The sequence below is a fragment of the Biomphalaria glabrata genome, chromosome 9 (genome assembly GCF_947242115.1).
Source record: "Biomphalaria glabrata chromosome 9, xgBioGlab47.1, whole genome shotgun sequence".
In the NCBI taxonomy this organism is placed as follows: Eukaryota; Metazoa; Mollusca; class Gastropoda; family Planorbidae; genus Biomphalaria; species Biomphalaria glabrata.
Genome location: NC_074719.1, coordinates 8,032,472 through 8,056,641, shown reverse-complemented (window position 1 = coordinate 8,056,641; position 24,170 = coordinate 8,032,472). Strand labels below are relative to the sequence as shown.

The following is a 24,170-nucleotide window of genomic DNA, read 5'->3' as shown; positions in this document are numbered from 1 at the left end:
TTGGAATACATCCAGGCCATTAAACTCTTTTTTTTCCAACGCTTTTTCACTTTAAAAAAAAACCCACTCTTTTCCTCTGTATCTTTATACTTGTCTTAATGAAGACCAAAAAGATAACGTTGATCAAGTCCTAATTCGTTTATATTCTTTTGCTCTAGGTGCCCAACAAAATGCAACAGTCTTTACTGCAGTGGCCATGATGGCCAGTCCAAACTCTTCCATACTAGAAATACGAGCCATGGATCCCAACCCGTACATTTACTCCATCTTTGTTGATAAACATTCTTTTGAGTTGACATCTAACACATCAAAACTAAATGGTAAGCATACTTGTGTTTTGTCTAAAAATTACAATAATATACTAAAGATACTTAGATGAACAATTCTCTATTATATATAATTTAAGACTCTATTGTCAACACATTGTACAACATTCATTGCTCAAGTACTTTAACAATACTTACTAATTTATTATAAGTTATTAATCTTGTCATGAAATCATATACTAAATAGGTCAATGTCAGTCTGGCTATATTTCAGGCTTCACCATCTACAGCACTGACTCCAGCAACAGTAGTGTAGAGTTCACTGTGGTCATAGAGCAAGTGGGTTTGTCTCTCTTGATACAGGTAACAGAGGAAAAACTGCTGAACATAATGGTCATTGCTTCATCAGGACTAAAAGGTTTGTTGCAGGTTTTCAAATCATTGAAGTTTTAAAAACATTATTGTGATGTAAATAAGTTAAAGTCATTCTCTAGCACAGCAAGGATCAGGAAGGGAAACATTGTAGTCCCCTTTAAAATGTCCACTTGGGAATTTTCTAATTATGTGGGGGTTTGCAGCACTATCACTCTCTTATTATTATTATTATTATTTGCTATTGTATGGCACATTCTCCATGTTCCAATAGCATGTTTAGTTTGTGTGAGTCCAATCTTTTTTTTTTTAGTCTGTGGGTAAGAGGGTATCTGGGAGATGCCATTGTTGCTATAATAATTTGTTGCTTAGATCTTGGCCATTGCGTCAGATTAAACTAGTCCAGCTAAAAGTCTTACATAGCCCTCCATTCTTTAGGCTGTACTACATACTACATTTTTTATTGAGGACCATCACTGTCTTCCAGTTATTTCATTTTATGATCTCTTTCCTCTTCTTGGTGCAGGCCTACTTTGTTGTTAAGACTTTGCCAAAAATGATGAACATGAATTTGAGTCTTAAATTAATCAAGGGGCCGACCAATCACTGATATTTCTATACAAATTCTTCTTCGGGCCATTGATTATTTTTGTCTCTACAAACTTGGCCATAGAGCAAAAGAATGCATCCACATGCCTGCAAATTCTCACTTGGAAGATGCATAAAATTTTTTTTATTTTTTGTGTGTGATATTGATCCTTTTAAATGATTAAATCTCATTGCACAGCTTTAATCATTTTTTTTAATCTTACAGACAAACTTGAAGGACTTCTGGGAAATTTTAATGGAAATCCACAAGATGACTTGATGGCAAGCAATGGGATTCTGTTGTCTCCCTTTGCCAGTATGAAAGATATTCACAATGAGTTTGGTTTGTCATGTATGTACTTTTTTTGTTGTCTCTTTATATTTCTATTATTTAAAGTCTCCATTTAAAGCCATTCAATAACAATTGTTTTGCCATTTATTGTAAAATGTGACATTCATTATTCTTTACTAGCAATGATAAGGCTAGTTTCAAAACACAGTTTCAGACAAGTAGTGTGCGAGATAGCTGTGTTTCTAATGAAGTGTTCATGATGTGTTGAGATGGGTTTGGTCAAGAGAATGTATGATTAATGGTCATGTTAAGTATAAGGGTGTGTCAGGCAGTTGTCTAGTTTGCTGGGAAATGTATTTATATGTTATTATAATTTTTAACAAATATTCCTTTTCTCTTTGGAGACAAAAATCCTAGTTGTGATTTTTTTTAAATTGATTTAGGAACAATGAGTAAAATTAACAAAATTACTCCAGCTTGTTTCTCTTACATGTTTAAACTAGCAACAACATCTTCTAGCCTACAAATGAATGTGTTTAATTTATGTTTAAAGCTTGCGGTTTGCCTGCAGCTTATGTGAAACATATAGATAATATATAAAAGAATAGAAGTTCATTAAATAATATATCAGATAACATTCAGCTACAAGATGTTTGAATTATTTTTAGTCCCTATTGTTTGTTAAGCCTTGTAGGCTGCTCTACTTCTATCATTAATATTGTGTTTAAAGACTAGAAAGTGTTTCCAACTTTATTTTCTATTTTATATACTCTCTGCTTATGTAATTGTTTTCTTGTTTTCAAGTTTTGTTTTTTTAATTTGCTTTTCATTGATTTGTAAAATTTCAGGGGAGGTCAGTCAGAATGACAGCTTGTTTACAGAACTTGTATCTGATAATATGTCTGAACAGTTAGACTACACGCCAACATTTGCGGATGAAATCAAGATAACAAGAAACGACACCCTCAAAATATGTGGAAACAACAACCAATGTAAATTTGATTATGAGGTGACCGGGAAGGAGTCCATCGCCTTGAGCACCAAAAACTTCAATGAACGTTTTGAAGAAAGAATCAATGAAATTCAACCTGGTAATTTCTTTTTCTAAGCTCATACCAATCTGACACTGTTAAATGAGGCTGAACGGTCATGTCATATAAATTGCTGATGTTTAAAAGAGATTATTATGTAATTATGCTGGAATCTGTGAAATAGACTATTATTATTGTTTGAATATTTGTCAGTTGATCTGTTACACTTGTGGCAAAATATAGAGAAGTGACTCCATTGATTCAAACATTAAGAATGAAGATGTACTATTCATATACAGGAGAAACTCAAACACAGTTATATCAACGTGTAAATTATTTCGAAACTAGTCTGAAAAATAATCACTATAGAAATTGTAACAAATTTTGGTTATAGATGAACATTAGAAGCTTACAAGCGTTAACAGCAGCCATTCTTTCTGCTTCACGTTTTAAACATTAAAAAGATTTTGAAAAAAAAAAAAAACAGAAACTTAATTTCAACTTAGAGCTGTTCACAAAAATAGAGAAAGCACATTATTTTGTTTATCATACTTGCAACTTCAAATAAAAAAAAAAATTTTTTTTTTTAATTTCCAAACTTTTTTTTTTTAGTGACACGATGTGACTATGTCCCTGATATTGACAATGGGAACCGTACGGTCACAGGTCTGAAGGTTGGTGACACCATTACTGTGGAGTGTGACCAGGGCTATTCATCCGAAGGCAATAGCACAGTCCTAATTTGTGGCCCTGATGGTCAGTGGAATAGCTCAATGCCTTCATGTGTCAAAGGTGAGGTTAATTAGTGGGAATTTATTATTTTATATTTTTATTTACTCTGTTTCTGTTCGTTTGTTCACTATAAAATATTCATCAACATAATTACCATATTTTGTACTATATGTTTGCTTGCCTTTCTTTCTCTAGTTGAACGTATTGAACCCAAAGGGACTCTTATAGATTTGGTCTACATAGGCATTGGAGCAGGTGCTGGTGGTTTTATTCTCCTAGTAGCCATAGTGGTCATCATCCGAGCCGTGTGCAAGAGAGCACATTGTATGAACCAGAAGATGACAGATAAAAGGTTTGTTTGCCTATAATAATAATAATAATAATCTTTATTGTCCATAAGGAAATTTGTCTTACAATTTGTGCATTACACCAAGCAACATTATAACTAAAAAAAAAATGTACATTCACACCAGACTCACTCATAATTTACATGTGAAAAGTTTATATCAGATTGTTTCTGTTTAATGATTTTATTGCCAGGAAAACAAAAGAGTGTTTGTGTCTTGTTTGTCTTTGCTATTGGTGTCTTGTATCTCTTTTGTGATGGTAAAATTACAAAATCCTGACCTAAAGGGTGATTTTTTATTTCTAGAATCTTGTTAGCTTTTTTATGGATGTTTGTCTCAAACAGCTGCACAAATTTGGTTTGTTTTTTGCCAATGATTTTACTATGATTTTATTACTCTCTGTATCTTCATGTCTCTTCTTGATTTCTTCTGCATTTCATGCAATGAAAATATTTTGTTTCATGTATTATTAGTTTCATCTTTTCACATTTAAATTTGAATTATTTTTTTTATTTTACTAAATAGTGTTCTTTTATAACTGACATTGGAACTTGTAAATGTTGAATTTTTTTTTTTACTTCTCAGCTCTGATTATGACCAGGCTTTAGATCTTCCAACAATTTTCCCCATCTCTGACATTCCAACTCCAGTGTTTGAAAACAGTCTGTTCATGTCCAGGTAATGTCCCTTTTACAATTATATTTGTTTCATGTTTAGGGCCATCATGGGAAACAGATTATCATTCTGTTTATTGTAGGCCTAATATCTGAAGCCTACAAATGAAAACTTTTAAGGTCTTGAAGACAATCAGCTTAGCAAATGATCCACAGTTGTTTTGTTTTTTTTACATTGCATGCACCTATTATTTGTTGTTAAATTTTTCTATAATTTTATGTACGCTTCATTATAATCATAATTGCACTATAGATATTACATCATTTCAAGCTTACTCATATATGTAAATCATTATCTCAATTAAATTTGTTTTGTTATATAAACATGCTTCTAGTGTATACAAATTTTCAAAGAGGTTTTGACTACTTATTCTTTTGCTCTTCCCAGCCTCCAGAAGTTAAACCAGAAAGGAAGTTTCCATATTCCTCGGCCTACTTATGTGGATCCAAATATTTATTCGGAATATTTCTGAGACGAATGTCAACTTGTTTGTTGTTAACCTCCAGACAAACTGCCACACTATGAAAAGTTGATGATCATAATGCCAGTCAAACCTGACCTAAGGCATAGCTGTATTACTGAAACTCATCATGCCCTGAATCCTGTGCCTTAGCATAGTACACTTAGTGTCCAGCCTCAGGCTGCTGTATTGGCATATAGAATGCCATGAATTCATCAAAGAGGCTTGCATCGTAACATCATAGATTTCACTTGCATTCATCAAAGATGCTGACATCATAACAGCTAAGATTTCACTTGAATGGATGTTCACATGAATGTTCACTTGAATGTTCACTTGGGTCCTGATCAGATACTCTGTGGTGGCACACATCAGTTTTCTTAACCCCATTGATTTGTACTTCCTTGTGGATATTTTTTGTGAAAATACAAGGTGTGACGCAAGAAAACACAATGCCATGAGCAGTTTCATATCAATCTCTTAGGCCACTAACTACTAGCATGACTTCAAAAATCTGCTTTACACAAAAGCTCAAAATAAAATTCAAAAGGACCTTGAAATGTTGGGAATAAGGATTATTTATAAACGTTGGATGGATTCTCTCCTGCTTTAAGTCTTGAGAAGAACAAAGCTGCTACACAGATTCATTTTTGTTTTTTTTCCTAAATAGACATCTGAATTAGACTTGAAAGAAATCTGCTTTCTGATAATTACTGCTGTAAAGAATGAAACAGTCTGTGGTGTGTGTTTATTTAGAGTGTGTTATCTACTGTGTGCTGAGAGATCACTCAGAGTGTGTCTACCATGTGTTGAGAATGCTTTTGTAGAGTACACTTGATGTGGATCAATTTGAGTGTATGTACTGTATGATGAAAGGGATTTAAAGTACTTTGTACTTTATGTTTAGATTGCTAAGTCTACTTACTGTGTGTTGAAAAATGATGGTATATAATGTACTTACTGTAAGTGTGTACATAGCTATTGAGTGTGATGATTTACAAGTTTGTGTGTGTCTGTATCATGCTGTTATACCTTATGATGTTAAAAGCCTTTCTATAAAGTTTGTAAAAAATGGATTGTTTAAACCACATATATAGGCCTACACAAACCAATGATCATATTTTATTGTCATTGAAATGGTTTTGCTGGAGCTTAATTTTACCTGTAAATTAGTAAATAGTTTGTACATTTATTGTGGCACAATTCATTCTCATTGAAAATGAATATTGTAGCATTTGATATGCATAATCTACAATTGAACAAATTTTTTTTTCATCAAAACTTCTTTTTTAAAACTGAAAAAAAGCTTGGGGAGGGGAGGATAAGGGTGGTTTTTCTTCCTCATTCATTGTGCCATAATATTAAAAAAAAACTATTTATTTAGCAAACCTATTTGTTTCAATACAATGTCATACACTATTTATTTCATTTTTCTTTTGCACATCAATTAGTAACAACTATAGAACTTTTATTTGAATCATTCTAGTAGGTTATTGCATAATGGCGAATTCTCTTGGTTCATTGAGATTTGGCTGCGTACACTCACATTGCACCTTGCTGTTCATTGAATATGTACATTTATTACAAAGCTTCGTCATGAGTGTCAAGTCTGTGTACTCGCTTCTTTAATTTGATACCAGTCATGCCTTTTAATATTGATTGGGTTGCCAAAGAAAAAAAAAATAAAGGGTTAACTTGGAAAATGTTAAAGCGATTGGTAAGAATGTGCAGGAAATTCTGGTCTTGTTTAAGTTTTGCAAATTTATACACACAAAAAAAAGAGCATTCTTTCTCTGTGATAGTTCACCTACTATTAATTTGTTTGTTAGGATCTGGTCTGTTTTAAAATACAGACATGAAAGTTGAGCCTAAGCTGCTAATAAAAAGCTGTAATTGGCAAAATGAATGCAATAGTTTATAAGAAGGAAATAATGGTGTAAATATATGGTATATTTCATAAATATTTCCTGCCTCTATGATTTTAGAGAAAAAAAAATTTAATCATTTGACAAATAATATTTTTGATTATATGTTGTACTCAAATTAATAGCTAGAGTAACACATTATTCTTATTTCTGAGGGAATACTTCTACAAAAAAAATGCTACTTATATAAATATAATTAATTAAAATTCTCAAAGCATTGTACTTTAGACATCTGGTCAGAATCTGTCACAGTTGAAGTCTTGATCCATTTTGTAATCTATTTAAAGGGATATTAGCAACAGAAGAATATTTACTGTCCTTGAGTTGTAGTAGAATCAATAATGTAGTTTAACAAAAATGAATGTGGTAGACTTAGTAATGCATATATTTCCACTGTGTTCGCTGGTCTTGTCCTCTAATGACAATCTCTTTTCATTCACACATTTCATTTGCTTCCAAGAGAAAGTTGAACTGTGTTCAATGTATAATAAAATCTCTTTCTAGTCCCTTGTTGGTTCAAGCAGTGTGTACAAACTAGAACCAAAGTGTCCACAGATTATCTGCTACGTTTTGCTGCTTGTTTGTTGATGTTTTCTTTTCATTCTTGTACATTGTACTATAAATAGTCTTCGCCATATTGCCAATTTTTTTCTTGTCTGGCATTAGAACAGAACAATTATTCTTGTTTTCAGATTGGAGAAGTGAAGTTTTTATATAGACATTGTCTTGTTGCAGAATGTTTTATATTACATAAGCTTTAGGTCTGCCATAGATTTGAATGTATTTAATAGCTGATTATACAATTTTAAATTATTCTAGGCAACATGTAACAGTGTAATTCTTGCACAGTAATTAGTGTGATACACAAATACACAATATCTTGCTCATGTCTTTTTACTTTGGTAACAATTAATTTGATTAAAACTAAATTTTATTTTTTTGTTTAATAAAATATTAAACTTTAAATTAAAAAAAAAAGAACATTTGTTTTTAAATATTTTTAACTTTGTCATATAACTTTTTTCTGAAAAATATTAAATGTATGGCTTGCTATTTATAAATAATTTATTTGTCATAATATCAAAAGCCTTTTTATTCAATGTGCTATATAATCTTTAAATAAACAAAAATTGTATTTATTGCTAAAGCATTACACACTATTTTAATGATATATTATAGATGAGTAGCAAGTGATTAGTTTATCTGAGATCAATGCCAGTATACATTTTGTTTTTGCTTTTTTTTTTCTCTTACTTTAATATAGCCACAACTGAACTGTATAAAAATAATGTAAGTAGCCTAAACTAGTTGATTCTAGTCACTTTTTGTTACTGTCATCTTTTATTTCACATGTGTGTTGTTTTTTTTCCTTTTACACATTCAACCTGAAGGCTACTTAGTGTTGTAAAATAAAATTTGTACCATGTATAAATACTTTGAAAGTTTTTAGTATAACTAAAAAGAAAGTCTTATTTTGTTAATTTAGTAGATTGTCATTGCAAATTATTTAAAGTAGAATGAAAGAAAGCTTACCAATCATACATTTTAAACATTGACGGGGAAAGGTGTCTGCTTAGCTATTTTAGTTTTGAATACACTTTTTTTTGTGTGCTTCTATTTCTATAGTTATTTTATTTGACTTCTTTAAGTTTTAATGATCTCTGCACCTCAAACCCCCCCCCCTCCCCTTCATGTCTCCCCCCACTTACTCTGTTTATGCCGCTACCGCCAGTGTTGTCTTTTAATCTGTATTAGGAAAATCAAAGGAGAAAGCCAAGCCTTATTGTACCGGTGCATCTATTAATTTGTTATCATATTATCAGTATAAATATATACATATAACTATTGAATGACATGTTATGCATATGTTCTTGAAATTATTGTAGTGCTATTTATTTAGTTGCATACAGTAGACACAGCTGAATATGTTTTCAAATTACACTTAACTCTTGATAGTCCAACATTCTCAGTAATTCAACATGGCATTCACATAAACTCATGTAGTTCATGTATACTGTAGTAGGTATAGTTTTTAAATGTAGGTAGGCCTAAATTATAATATAATACAGTATGTGAAAACTGAAGTCATATAATTTTTTGTTTATATAAATAAATTTTCCTTTTTCGTTCATTATTTATTTTTTACCCTAAAAAGTCTAAAAGAAAATATCATATCATAAATAGACTTTTCTTGACATAATTAAAGTACCCCTTTTTAGACCTTACAATCTATAGGTCAAAATAGATAAAGGTTATCTGTTTCTATGGCCAATGGTTGAAGAGGATGTCATGTGACATGCACAATGACCAACCTCATTTTCTTTTCTCAACTTAAATCAGGTACGGTTCCCATTAGAGTTTGGTGGATCAGGGGGCCTAAAAATGTCAAAGTTCAAAATCCTAGTCTTCACTGAGATTCTAACCCGAGACCCTTCAGCTCTGAAGCCAAGTGCTTTACCAATCAGCCACCACACCCACTTTTCTTGACATATATGGTGAAATTCTTTGAAGTACATCTAACCTTTGCTAATTCGACATTTTCAGCAATCCGGCTCTTCCTCATCCTATAATTGTCAGACTATCAAGAGTTAAACTGTATTCTTTTTTGAGTTATCCCACGAAAGTTTTTATATTAGACTCACAATTTTCTTTTTTTTTCATAAAATTTTGCTGACTCAAGCATGATTCTTGCTACAAATAGATGCAGCTTTTCTTATGTAAACCTTTTAAAAACTGAATGCAAACCTCCCACAAGTCCCTCTCTTTCCCTTTGTAATATACATAACTTGTAACACAATTTTTTTTTTAAACATTTTTTTCTTTAAAATCTCAGCATCTTTGTTGTTATTTTAATGGTAAACTGTAGAGAAATGTCATTTTCAAATATTTTGATGAATGAGCTATGAAGATAGGGTAAATCATTGTGTGGCCAGATTTAGCAGCATGTGAGAGAAAACACATTATTTTGTTTACTAGTCTAAATTATATTTCTATTTATAAAAGAAAGTTTTTTTTCCTGTGTATTTTTTTTACTTTTATTCTTCTTCTTTGCATTTTGTGTGTGTGTGTGTTAACTTGTTATTGTCTTTTCTTTAATCAAACATCTATAATTAAAAAACCCAACTAAAACACATCAGAAATGTATTATAATGAAGACCTTCTTTGTCCTTTCAACTTTTCATTTTAACCACAAACTGTCAAATGAAACAAATGAATAGAAAGATGCATTTGAATATCACCATCGTTATGTGAAATATTTATTAACCTTTTTTAATTGTATTTGTTGTAAGGGGTTGCTAATAAATTGTTAAGTAGGTTTTCTTTAGATTAAATTTTTTTTTTAAAGCTAGGCTTTCAATCTGATTTTCAATGCAGCCTTTTTAGTTACTACTGTGAAGAAGTTTTTATAATTCCATGAACAATGACATATTCTTAGCAAATGAAAGATAAAAAAAAAGCTCAGCTATTATGAAAAAAAAATGTCTTACAATTTTGGTTTTGACTTTTATTTAAAAAATTATATTCCAATAATTAAGTATTTGAAAGTGTAGTACGTACCACAAAATACCTAAAATGCAAAACATATAGATAAGCTTCTAAAACTTAACCATTTTTAGTACCAAATCAATAAATATTAGTATTATGAAATGAACTTTAAAAAATACAAATAACATGTAAAATCTACATATATTTAGTCTGACAAAAAGTTATCTAAAGAAATTAGATGACAGTTTTAGTTTTGAGTTTTAAAAAAAAAAGTTATGAGCTATTTTTATTCTGTGAGTATGGAAAATGTGATGTAGCATATGTAAAACTCAAGTCAAACTAGTCTTCTTTCATAGGTAATGATCAGTGTGCATTATTTCTGGTATTCTCTCATATCCAAAAAAAACTCAAACCTTAAGTACAAAAAAAACACAATTTCTTTAAAGAACACACAATGACAGTCAACAATATAGTTAGTTTGCAAATGCACTCATTTATAATTAGATTGAGATTTTTTCATTTAAATTGCAAATTAATTTGCTCTTCACTAATGGCAAGAATTGATAGTGAGAAATTTAAATTATAAAGTTAGCTTTCAGTTTTATTTGTAAAGGTAAAATCATCAAGTATTAATTATAATATAAATCTGGTTTTTAACTAAATTCACAAAATATACTTCAAACAAAACTATTTGTTTTAACAAGGACCAAAAAGGGCAATGTCTAAAATGTAGAGGTAAAAATTATTAATGGCTTCTTTCTTTGAAATTAGATTATGAAAGATTATTTCAACATTTAAAGAATACAATTGACAGCATATTGAAATCATTTAGTGGTAAGAAATATTTTAAATTATAAATAATTATTGATTCACTTGTTTTTCTTTCTAAATATGAGATGAAAATATAAATATAAGGATTTGATTCATCGAAGAGACCTAGCATTAAATGATGGATTGATGCTATTTAGTGCACTAGAACACTGCATGTTTTTATTGATAGGACAAAAATTCCACTTTTTTATTTTCATTGAGATTTAAGGTGGAAACTTAAATGAAAATTTTAAAATTGCATACATTTAAAAAAAGAAAAAAAAAAAAAAAGCTGAAAATGATACATTAATTGAAAAGTTAAATATTAAACTTCTGTTACCTTCTATAATATACCTCAGACCCAATGTCACATATTTGTCTTAGCCAATGTGGTATCTGTGCCTTTTTTTTTCCCTTATTATTTCTCTGTGTTGATAAGAAGGGTAAAATTAAGATCAACCTGATCCTGCTTCTTTTTTTTGTGTTCCTATTTAACTTATTAACTTATCCTATTCATTAAACAGTTGAGGTTGGCAAATCACAAGTATAATAATATTTTTTTTTTACAAAGACCCTTACTCTTCACCTTCCAATACTGCATATGTCTGATGCACATGTTCCCTTTACAGTAATAAATAGAAATTCTCTTTTTCTTTTACCCGTGACCCTGACTTTCATTCATAACGTAATTGTCAGAAGTAGTTTAAGTAGTGAAACTATTTTGGACTGAAACTAGAATCTGTATATTACATCCTATTGTTAAGTTTGACTTATCGTAAATGCATCTAAAGTCATTGTTTTCAATGGTGTCATTTTCATAAGCAATTGCACATTACTATTAGTTTTATTTTTTAACTACTCAAAAAAATACAAATTATTCTGCATTGTAAAAAAATGAATTTTAAGGACACTTAAAATATGTAATATTGTCTATAAATATATTTAGATATTAAAGACTTGTCATCAAGGCTTTTTCTTCAAACCTTTGTCCTGGAGCTAATTTTGTGTTACATATATGGCTGCATTGATATTGTCCATTTAATAAGCCTTTGCATTCATGTTTTAGTCTTGGTCTTCATCAAGCTGCATTTACATGTCAACAACTTTTATTTAAACCCCCCAGGTATAATGAATGTGAATGTCCAAAAGTTGCCCAAAAATGGTTATTTCCTTCCGTAATGAACATTTCCTTTTTTTCCATCTCCCTATATTAGGAAATCATTTTTTTTTACATCTTTGTCTCTTATAAATGTTTTACCAGACTCAGACTTCATGTGACAGTCCTAGTAAGTAACTTAACCTTTCACCTTGCGAGGAAAACAAAATGGGAGAACCACTTCTTTTGTATGTACATCATTTGCTGACATCAACTAATTATAGATGACATCAAAGTTTTACTGTTTTATTTTTAATCTCGACTACATGCCCATCTCAGGAGTTAGCGTTAACTTATAAATAATGTTCAGCATAACATTGTAGATAGTGGTGTTTGACTAGATTTCTTGTTATTTTTGTTGTTGTTGTTTTAATGCTGTTTGGTGTATTGTTGAAATTGAATTTTATGTATTCTCTGAGAAATGTTTGATTATTATCTTAGTTGAAAAAACAAAACAATCTTTTCAATCGACTTAAAACTTGATGTATTTATTGTACATTGTTGACTTAGTCAAAAGATGAATTGTTATAAAAACCTTTTTTTTTTTAAGCAGACATAAACTTTTGCCTTTACCTGGCCATTTTGTTTGTGACTAGGCTGATTGGCTCTTTATGTTTGCAACCGCCCCTAAAAGCATAACGTCATTATAAATATCATTCAAAGTTTAGTCATTGTTTTTGTGTTTACCCTTTGGGGGTGTCTGTGGACTCGATTGTTTCATCAATTAAAATCTACATGAAAGACTATATAAGGTGTTTGTTATTTCATGGTTAATGAAAGACTATATACGGTGTTTGTTATTTCATGGTTAATGAAAGACTATATACGGTGTTTGTTATTTCATGGTTAATGAAAGACTATATAAGGTGTTTGTTATTTCATGGTTAATGAAAGACTATATAAGGTGTTTGTTATTTCATGGTTAATGAAAGACTATATACGGTGTTTGTTATTTCATGGTTAATGAAAGACTATATACGGTGTTTGTTATTTCATGGTTAATGAAAGACTATATACGGTGTTTGTTATTTCATGGTTAATGAAAGACTATATACGGTGTTTGTTATTTCATGGTTAATGAAAGACTATATAAGGTGTTTGTTATTTCATGGTTAATGAAAGACTATATAAGGTGTTTGTTATTTCATGGTTAATGAAAGACTATATACGGTGTTTGTTATTTCATGGTTAATGAAAGACTATATACGGTGTTTGTTATTTCATGGTTAATGAAAGACTATATACGGTGTTTGTTATATCATGGTTAATGAAAGATTATATACGGTGTTTGTAATTTCATGGTTAATGAAAGACTATATACGGTGTTTGTTATTTCATGGTTAATGAAAGACTATATACGGTGTTTGTTATTTCATGGTTAATGAAAGACTATATACAGTGTTTGTTATTTCATGGTTAATGAAAGACTATATACGGTGTTTGTTATTTCATGGTTAATGAAAGACTATATAAGGTGTTTGTTATTTCGTGGTTAATGAAAGACTATATACGGTGTTTGTTATATCATGGTTAATGAAAGACTATATACGGTGTTTGTTATTTCGTGGTTAATGAAAGACTATATACGGTGTTTGTTATTTCATGGTTAATGAAAGACTATATACGGTGTTTGTTATTTCATGGTTAATGAAAGACTATATAAGGTGTTTGTTATTTCGTGGTTAATGTTATTTCGTGGTTAATGAAAGACTATATACGGTGTTTGTTATATCATGGTTAATGAAAGACTATATACGGTGTTTGTTATATCATGGTTAATGAAAGACTATATACGGTGTTTGTTATTTCATGGTTAATGAAAGACTATATAAGGTGTTTGTTATTTCATGGTTAATGAAAGACTATATAAGGTGTTTGTTATTTCATGGTTAATGAAAGACTATATAAGGTGTTTGTTATTTCATGGTTAATGAAAGACTATATACGGTGTTTGTTATTTCATGGTTAATGAAAGACTATACACGGTGTTTGTTATTTCGTGGTTAATGAAAGACTATACACGGTGTTTGTTATATCATGGTTAATGAAAGACTATATACGGTGTTTGTTATATCATGGTTAATGAAAGACTATATACGGTGTTTGTTATATCATGGTTAATGAAAGACTATATACGGTGTTTATTATTTCATGTTTAATGCTACGCGAAGGGAGGGCCACCGAATGGGTTTACTTATGTCAGCAGGCTCGAATTACTTTGCAAAAGCTTATTCAATATTTCCTATTAAAAAGAGGCCATAGCTCTACCTTTTATAAAAGATGTGTTAAAAACTTTACAGTGTAATTCAAGCCCTATACATTAAAACTGTGGTCCTATATGGTTGTGAAAGTTGAACGCTGAGGCTGAAACCCTTAAGAGTAAATGCTACAGAAAAAAATGCTGGGTGTCAGTTACCAGGAAAAGAAGACAAATGACTTTGTATTTTTACAAGTCAACAATCTGGCTGGCAAAAAGTAAGAACTTAATACTGTGAAGAGACATAAGCTGAGCTGGTTTGGCCATATTGTAAGACATGACTTACTATCAAAAGTCATTCTTCAAGGTACAGTGGAGGGAGCACGAGGAAAGAAAAGCTGGCTGGATAACATAAAACAATGGGCCAGTCTCTCTCTTGATATCCTGCTAAGAACAGCTGCTGACCGGGAAAAGTGAAGGGATTTGGTCACAGCACCGCTAGGACGAAAGTCTAAGGACATATGAGATGAGATACATTTTGTGGATCCTGTAGATTTTAAATCTTATAAAACACCACAAATTGATGTGAGGAATCCATAAAGTGATCTACACAAACTTGAACGAGGTTACGGGGAAGTATAGAGTTCCATTGTTAGCGAAATAGACTCAGATGGCATGCGCTGTGACGTGAATTATTATTTGTTACATGGCCTCTGGATTTCCGCGCTTTGAAGACATTCACAAAACACAGTTATAATTAAAAACAGTTTAACACTGTTGACCAAAATTAGATAAGAGCAGTGGCGTAGCAATGTACCCGTGGGCCCAGGTTCAAGAACATCTTGGTGGGCCCTCCTCCAGCCAATAAGAAAAAATTAGTGTGTGACAAAAAATGAGTAATCTAAATGTAAAGATATTCCAATGTAAAGATCGTACCTTTTTGTTAAAAAAATAAGTAATTCGAATGGATGGTTTTAAGGTCATACGATATGAATGTGTGGGCATTGCATCGTAGTGGTTTCAAAATCAACCACCGCTAGAAAAGAAAACAAACAAACTTCGAATGGATGGTTTTGAGGTCATAGGACGTGGATGTGTGGGCATTGCATCGTATTAGTTTCCAAAATCAATCACCACTAGAAAAGAAAAAAACAAGTAAACAAACACAAACTTCGAATGGGTGGTTTTGAGATCATACGATGTAATTGTGTGGGCATTGCATCGTATTGGTTTCAAAATCAACCACCGCTTGAATCCGCTGTCAGAATAATTTAAATTGGCACTCGCTGAACCTCCAAGAAAACATTTAACATTTATATTTCATTTGTCCTTGACAAAAATTGTTTAGTATGGGGATCGAACCCAGGACTTGCGTGTCAACAACCAGTCATTCTAATATGTGCAGCATTTTGTTTTTGAAATAAATGATTCAGTCTTTTACAATACCTAGATCTGCATGAGTCTAACATGTTGGTTCTAGAATCTATTTTCTTTTCTGTTCTGAAACAGATATTGTTAATCTGAGTTAGTGCTTTTGGAGATTTTGGAGATTATGGCCTTATCTATCCTCTGTCTCGCGACCCCCAGCCCCCCCCCCCCTCCCCACCTTTGAGGGGCTGTCGGTGATAACGTTTAGAAGCTTAACGTGTAAGACAAAAGGTTGCCACCTAAAGCTAACGAGTTACTCCTGCCCGAGGGAGAAGGAAAACTCAGAATTCAAACCTCTGCTGCCTCCACATAAATATGATTTTAGATCAAGGCATAGGCTATTTGATATGAGATACAGTCCGCGCTTTTTTTTTTTCCTCGGCGCTATTTTAAAGACACCATTTTGTCAGCGCTACTTTGTTGTACGAAATTTTGGCATGCAACTTAATTTCAGTAATGTGTGCTTCTTAAAACAAGATTAATTCTAGGCAGTTCTATTTATTATTCAAGTCTATCTTTGTCCCGAGCATGCTACGTACTCTGTCTCATAGTGGCGCCCGGGTGGAAAAGATCGTAAGAGGAAACGATTAGGCTAAAGGGTAGCAAAACAAGACTCCCGTGGGGGTGCCTAAGGGGGTGTGAGAGCATCCTCATTGCGCTGCGCGGAGTTGTAAAAAAGCTCCCACAACCTTGTCACAATCCAGGCGCTGTTCCTCAAGGGGCCGTTACATAATAAATGGCGTGTCCCGCACGGTTAGCCTGGTATAGAAAAGAAAAATGGCGGGGATCTTAGTAGATCTATACGCGGCCTCTTGCCGCGAGTCTGACCGGCGCCTTCGACATACACTGTCACGGAGGTCACGATCTGACCCACCCGCCAGACAAAACAGTGTACACTGTTTTCATACAGGCCGGTGAGAAGGAGCTCTTTTTCACTTTTGCTGGCCTAGAGTTCCAAGAGCCGAAGGCTCAACTCTACCTTAAGAAGTCTATCTTTGTTCGTCCTTCCTCGGTTTGAGCGTGAAAAGAACACGTAATGTTGCTGTCTCTTTGTTTAAAGTCTAAAACTATAAAATTATATAGGTCATGTTCACGTCGGATCTATTCAGACAAGAGTTAGCAGGCAGGACCTTTTGCTTTGATTGTAAACTATCGCAGCAGTGCCGGATTTAAGGGAGGGCAGAATAGAGACGCTTTGAGTAGAAGACTCGACGACCATTTTTCCTGTAAATAAACGTTTTAACGGTTTACTAAAGCGATATCCAGTTCTTTCAAGAGCGTCTGAAAAGATGTGCGGACTCGCATGTGTGTTATAACTCTTGATTGGAGCATAACAATTTATCCAATGTGATAGCAGTCTGGGTGAAAGCACAAACAGTAGAGACTGGATTAGACATAGCTTAAGGAACTATAAAGACAGACTCGAGCTAAATGGGAAATGGCATAAACACGGCTTGGTGTTGGACCAAATTGATGTTGGAAATCAAGTGCCAGTGCTTTTTGTGACTGAATTAGAGACAATATTATAAGCGCACATTCTTAAAAGAACGGGATAAAACGATATTATTAATTAATATCTATTCGTTATATGACACATTAGGAAGTAATATGTAAGCATGTAGTTTAAATATTGGACTATTAGTGTTAAGTTAAATTTTAATTTCGGTGATGGCCAGAGACGGTAGATCTATACGACGTAACAACTGCCTGCTACACAAGTAAATATCACACCAGTAGGCCTACTGCGAGGACTATAGGACGTAACCACTGCCTGCTACACAAGTAAATATAATACTAGTACTCCGGGTTCAAGAACGTCTTGATAGGCTCCTCTCCAGCCAATAAGACAAATTTAGTGTGTGACAAAAAATGAGTAATCTAAATGTAAAGACATTCCAATGTAAAGATCGTACCTTTTTGTTAAAATTAGTAATTATGTCATAACGTTTGATTCAGTTAGGACTACATATAAGTAATAGTGTCTTAAAAGTCAATGTTTTTACAACTTCTTAACAGGGTTAAACGACTTAAAAGTGTTTCAAATTAACAAACAAATGTTCTTCCTAAGTTCTAATGTGGGCCCCAACTAGTCTTGAGCCATGGGCCCAAGCGTAATGAGCTCCTTCGCGCCATGGTTGCTACGCCACAGTTGTGCTTAGAGGGAGGGAGTACCTGGGAGAAAGTATTCCGTGGTGCTTTTAGGCGCTCACTAAACACAACTCCGCTCAAGTCGGGTGTCGAACTCAAGCTCCCTTGTTAGGGTAGCTAAGCGGTTTAAGCCTCTTAGCCACACATCCCAAACGAAAATTAACGTAGTAGCCTACTTCATCGTTGGCGCAAAGGCAAATATGAGTGTGGAATTCAAATCATAGTTTCCTCAGATTGTACTTTGAAGTCTCTCGTGGAACCAGAATCCTGTGATCAGCACTAACGCTCTTTCGAAGGTATCATTATTCCCGTGGTAATATATATATATATATATATATATATATATATATATATATATATATCATGGGCGTAGCCAGGATTTTTTTTCGGGGAGGGTTTTGGGGGGGGGGATTCGACCTCCCCCCCCCCGCGAAAAAAAATATATATGTGTGTGTGTGTGTGTACATAATTAATCTTTATTACATTCTGACCCTTTCGGAAGACGTTTATTGTTTATTGTAGACTCCCCGCCCTTGCTAGCAATGGGGTCTGGGGGAGTTCGCAGCGCTCCCCCAGCGCGGGGCGAAGCCCCGCCGCCGAGCACTATTTCTGGTACTGAAAGCCAACAAAATGCATATTCTGAGGTATCTACAGTGCACTATCTTGCTATTGTTATAAACCTGGTGGTGGCACAGATGGGGGTAGTGGTGTGAGTGTAGTCAGCCGACGCAAATCGCCCCAGGCCAGCGCTAGACGAGCGGTCAACCGTGACGAGCTACGACGGTCAACCGAGTCGAGTATCAACAGGACGGTACGGGAAGGATCGCCGTCGTGAACAGAGCTCATGAGCGTCACGAGAGTTGTAGTCATCTGACCACCTAGAAACGTTGAGCGGCGTTCTGTCCGGTTCGAGAAGGCCAGTAGGGACCCTATATAAAGAGCGGAGGTGTCGCAGTCAAGACAGTCGAGAAAAGGGGCTCAATACAGCAAGGTTCAGAAAGGAGGTTCACGACAAGAGTTCAGAACACGGTCGACTACAGCACAGTTCAGCGGTGTGGTTCTGTACGGAGCATTACGACGGTTCAGTGCGGAGTACTATCAAGTACAGTTGAGACGAACGGCGTCTTGATCTTGGTCTGCGATCGAGTCCGACACAACGAGCCTAGTGTGTGAAGTCAGTCCTGAACTGTTGAACCCAGTGCAAGCCCGGAACGAGACGGAGAGGCCAGTGCAAGACTTGATACGGCGGAACGGTGTTATCGCAGAGCTATTTGTACTGTTCTACGTGCTGCCAATTGTACAGTATTGGCTGTTATTTATGGACATTAAACCTTTACGTTATTTTGGAGCCCTGACTTGTCAAGTTCTTTAAGTTGGTGGTGTATGGTGCAGTTTGCAGAGAGCCTGGATAGTGAGATTCGTAACAACTGGTGTCAGAAGTGGGATCGGATCGGAATCGGATTGGATCGGATCTACTATGGCTCGTCTGAAACTGCTGTACGAACTTGAATTTAGAGAACTGAAGGAAGAACTCCGTGATCGAGATCTGAAAACGAGCGGAAATAAAGAAACCTTACAAGCACGCCTCCGAGAATGTATAGTTGAAGAAGAGGAAGATCCAGACACGTATCTGTTTGAAGTCGCACCAGATTTTGGAGAGTTCATTCGGGCTATGAGTGTGACACTGAAGAAGTACACAGAGGACATCTGTAGAGAGATTAAAGAGATGGGTACCTCAGTGAAAGAAGTGACGAGCCCCGTGGTCAAAACGATGGACGAGGTGGAAGAAACCCTGCACGACCAAAGAGACTTGAAAGATAAAGGAGCTGCGCCATCGTTAAACAATGAACTACTACCCACCCAAAGCTTTGAAGAAATATGCAGTGACGACGGCAATGCTGATGAATGTGGTGCTGCCTGTCAATCTGAAAACAGGGAGTACAGACCTGTGGAGCCGAAAGAGACAGATGAAGAGACAATGGAAGCTGCCCATAGTTCGAACGAATCTTGTGCTGAAGCTTTACCTGATATGAGCACCTTAAACAGCAAAACAGACCAAGAGAACGCTGATTTTGCCTACAAGCCTGTTGCTGAGGGACGTTTACATGATGGAAGCTACCAGCGAGGCTTGGACCCTACAGACGTTCGTCCAGATGCTAAGCTCAGTGAGAGAAGCCCTGGTGGTGATAATGAGGACCCATTGAAACCTGACGAAGCCGTTGAGAGACATATCCAAGTCGAGAGATACCAGCCAGGTCCGAACCTAACAGACGTTGGTCCAGCTGCCAAGACTGGAGAGGAAAGTTCTGATGGTGGTAAAGAGAATCCAAGGCAGTCTGACGTTGAAATTGATGGACATTTGAAAGACGAAAGTCATCGGCCCGATACTGAGACAAGAGAGAGAGGTCCTGATGGTGGTGAAGAAAGCCGAATGAAGCCTGAAGCCGAAGACGAGGGACCTTTGCATGAGGAGTGTTGCCAACCTGCCCCACGAGCATGCACTCCAGACAAGGCTGAAGATGATGACCTGTTCCACAATCCCCTGTCCTGTGGATTTGAAACCCATCCCAGTCCTTCTCTGAAAAGTCCTATGAAGTCACCTTTTTGGCCAACGATCTTGGTATCCCCAGCCCTTACATCTTATACCTCTCCATGTGTCAAGTGGCTGTCCTCAGTACCGACCGACAAGAGAGCGATGCAACCACAACGTCACTGCAACAAGAGGACGATCAACTGGAGGAAAAGAAGAAGGCGGCGTTTGCGAAGTCCAACGTGCATGGTGATGCTACCAAGAAATAACTGCAGCCACATGAAGACCAACTGGCGGAGAAGAAGAAGAAGGCTACTTTTGTTGAATGCAAGATGGATGACGATGCAACCTCGATATCACTGCAACCACATGAAGACCAACTGGCGGAGAAGAAGAAGAAGGCGACTTTTGCTGAGTGCAATATGGACGACCATGCGATCACGAGGTCGATACAACCAGATGAAGGCTAACTGGAGGAGAAGAAAACGTTTTCTGAATTCAACATGGATGGCGATGAAAGCACGACGTCCATACAACCAGGTCAAGACAAACTGGAGGAGAAGAAGGAAGCGACCATTGCTAACTGCAACATGGATGGCTCCGTCAAGCTCAAGAGGCAAGCCAACCGCCACCGATCGACCCCCGCCTGCAGCGATGAAACTCTACAGCCAATGTCATGATTGTTGATTCTGCCCGGGACGGACAGATCTAAGGAGGGGGCAGTGTTATAAACCTGGTGGTGGCACAGATGGGGGTAGTGGTGTGAGTGTAGTCAGCCGACGCAAATCGCCCCAGGCCAGCGCTAGACGAGCGGTCAACCGTGACGAGCTACGAGTCAGAGCCTGGATAGTGAGATTCGTAACACTATTAAAAAGTTTTATTTCAAAAACCTAATGTGCTATTCTTACTGACTTAGACCCTCTCGCTGTTTCCGCAACTCTTATTTTGCGTAATTCATTTTGTCGGAAAACATGTCCCGCAAAACCTCATGCGACGCTCTGTCACAACCTTACTAAGGATTCGACTCCCAGTTCGGCATATGATTTCTTTGATTTAGACCCGATCTCTATGACTGACTCCTAAAATCTGTCTTAGCCATCTTTGTTGAGACACATTTAATGATTTTCAATTTCGGTAGAAGACTATTCACACTTAATTAATGGAGCCCAAGCCATTGTTAGAAATGTGTAACCTTTCTTGACTACGCTCTTGGAATTACATGCCTGTATTTCGCTTTAGATTTTATATCGAAAAGGAAAGTTTTTTTGTCAAATCATCTGTTGAGGGGTTTTAAACTAAAAAATATCTGTTTTTTTTTTTTTTGTTTTTTTTTTAATTCAAAACCCCATTTAGCTACGATCATAGAGTTTGGTGACTGTAGTTTGCTTTAAAATAATATTGAAGAGAGAGGTTTTCAACTCGAAACGCTCTGTAGGGGAATTTTAAACTCAAAACCATCTGGAGGGGTTTTAAACGTTAAAGAAAAAGCCATCTGGAGGAGGGGGATTTAAACTCAAAACCCCTTTGGCTACGCTCATAGATTTTATAGTGTGTAATTTGCTTTTTTTTTATATTGAAGAGGTACTTTTTAGCTTCAAACCCCAACTGGAAGGGGGAGGGGGTTAAACTGAAAACCCCTTTGGCTACGCTCATAGAATTTTGAGTGTGTAATTTGCTTTTTGTATATTGAAGATGGGGTTATCGTAAATTTTGGATGGGGTTTTAAAATCAAAATCTTCCTCAACTGTGCTGTTGGAATTTGGGGATTGTTGTTTGCATTTTTTTTGTTTTGTTTTATAGAAGAGGGGGATTTAACTGCAAAAACCTCTGGTAGGGGGTTTAAAATTCAAAACCCCCTGTAGAGGGTTTTAAACTCAAAGCCCCCTGGTAGAGGGATTTGTATCTCAAAACCCCCTGATAGGTGTTTTTAAAATCTCAAAAGCCCCTGCTAGAGGGTTTTTAACTCAAAACTGCCTCGGCTGTGCTGTGGTAAGTGATGATTTAGTATTAAAATCTCACCTAAAATAAACAAAATGAAAGCAAAAATCAGTCACTTAATTCCGCCCCCCCCCGGGGGGGGATTTCATTTCGGGGGGGGGTTTGAACCCCAAGAACCCCCCCCTGGCTACGCCCATGATATATATATATATATATATATATATATATATATATATATATATATATATATATATATATATATATATATATATATAAGAACTATAAGACATACGAGAGATAATGACAAAATTTACCATATAGGCCTATCTGCTACTTATCGAATAGTTTGTGTAATTAAACCAGAAGATATGGAAAATGGAATTCGACTGGGGAACAAAATGCAATAATAGTGACAACATAGCAAAAGACGAACATTTACAAGATTTACGCTAACGCCTGCCTAAAGGAGGTCACGCTACCAAATGACAAGCATCCCTTTAGGTTGATGTCTGGCAACCCTAAAGCCAATAGGCCTACCCTACATCATAAAGATCAATGCTAGAAAAAACCTACAGACGAAACAAACGATTTTAAACAAAAAGTTTCGACTTATAGGTAGGCCCAGCTACGAAACAAATGAAGATACTGACCAAAAAGAACTACCGAAACAAATAGTTGCCGGCTTACGTCTAAAAAACTTGAGCCAACCACGAAGTGGTCAAGTTGTCAAGTCCCCAAGTAGATATCAATCTCGCGTTTATTAGTGTAATGAATTAATTAATTTAATTAATTTATAACACTGTAGAACAGAGCGGAATTCCTCTCTCATATCAACCTCTTCAGCCGTGACATCCGTGACTCGAAGGTGCCGCTTCAGGCCCCTTTCGCTTAATTTTATTTATTCTCTTATGATCCAGTGGCGTAGCTAGGGTGGGGGGAGGAGGTGGAGAATTTGAAAATCCCCCCGGGCCCCCACTTGAGGGGGGCCCCAAACAAGTGTTTTTTTTTATATTAAATATTACGCAAAATGCAGGGGACCCAAAGAGGTAAACCCCCCTCGGGCCCCCATATGATGGGAATTTCCTAGCTACGCCCCTGGACTCTTTTCTTATAAATTACAGACGTTACTTCAAAAGAGAAGATTACGTCCTACACATTTCATGTGTCAATCTAGTTATGCAAGTTAATCAAATAATGACTTAAATTCTGCTAAATCGTCATTTTCCTGCGTCTGATTCAGGCAACCCATTCCTTAGCTCTAATGGCACTAGGGAAGAATGAACACTTCTACAAATTTATCCTAGCTTATGGAATAAGAAAAGTGCCTTTATCCCTGTGTGTTTCTGGGTATTTATTTACTTTTGTATTTGTAAATATGGAATAAGAAAAGTGCCTTTATCCCTGTGTGTTTCTGGGTATTTATTTACTTTTGTATTTGTAAATATGGAATAAGAAAAGTGCCTTTATCCCTGTGTGTTTCTGGGTATTTATTTACTTTTGTATTTGTAAATATGGAATAAGAAAAGTGCCTTTATCCCTGTGTGTTTCTGAGTATTTATTTACTTTTGTATTTGTAAATTAATGCTGCATTACTTTTTAGTCTCCTCTCCTGCTGAAGCGTCTCTAAATTTAGTAATTTTACTATTGGTGTTACTCTAATCAAATGAAAATATTCATTTGTTTTAAATCTCATGGCTTTATTTTGCGTCTGTTCTAGTTTCTTATATTTTCTTGAGTTGAGGGGTCTCAATCAGACAATGCGTATTCTAAGTCTGAACGTATCTGGTTG

At 35.1% G+C, this 24,170-nt stretch overlaps 1 protein-coding gene across 7 annotated transcripts in view; it reads left to right on the top strand.

Annotated features, from left to right (window-relative positions):
* The window catches only part of LOC106074522 (sushi domain-containing protein 2-like), a 96,182-nt gene extending 83,291 nt beyond the window's left edge, over positions 1 to 12,891 (top strand). For all 7 annotated transcript variants that reach the window (XM_056040130.1, XM_056040134.1, XM_056040127.1 and 4 more), the window contains exons 13-20: positions 159 to 320; positions 541 to 684; positions 1,453 to 1,578; positions 2,367 to 2,609; positions 3,162 to 3,341; positions 3,477 to 3,633; positions 4,214 to 4,306; positions 4,691 to 12,891. In XM_056040130.1, the coding sequence (XP_055896105.1) occupies positions 159 to 320; positions 541 to 684; positions 1,453 to 1,578; positions 2,367 to 2,609; positions 3,162 to 3,341; positions 3,477 to 3,633; positions 4,214 to 4,306; positions 4,691 to 4,775 (1,190 nt within the window). In that variant the 3' untranslated portion in view covers positions 4,776 to 12,891. The remainder of the gene's footprint in view (positions 1 to 158; positions 321 to 540; positions 685 to 1,452; positions 1,579 to 2,366; positions 2,610 to 3,161; positions 3,342 to 3,476; positions 3,634 to 4,213; positions 4,307 to 4,690) is intronic.
* The last annotated feature ends 11,279 nt before the right edge of the window (positions 12,892 to 24,170 follow it).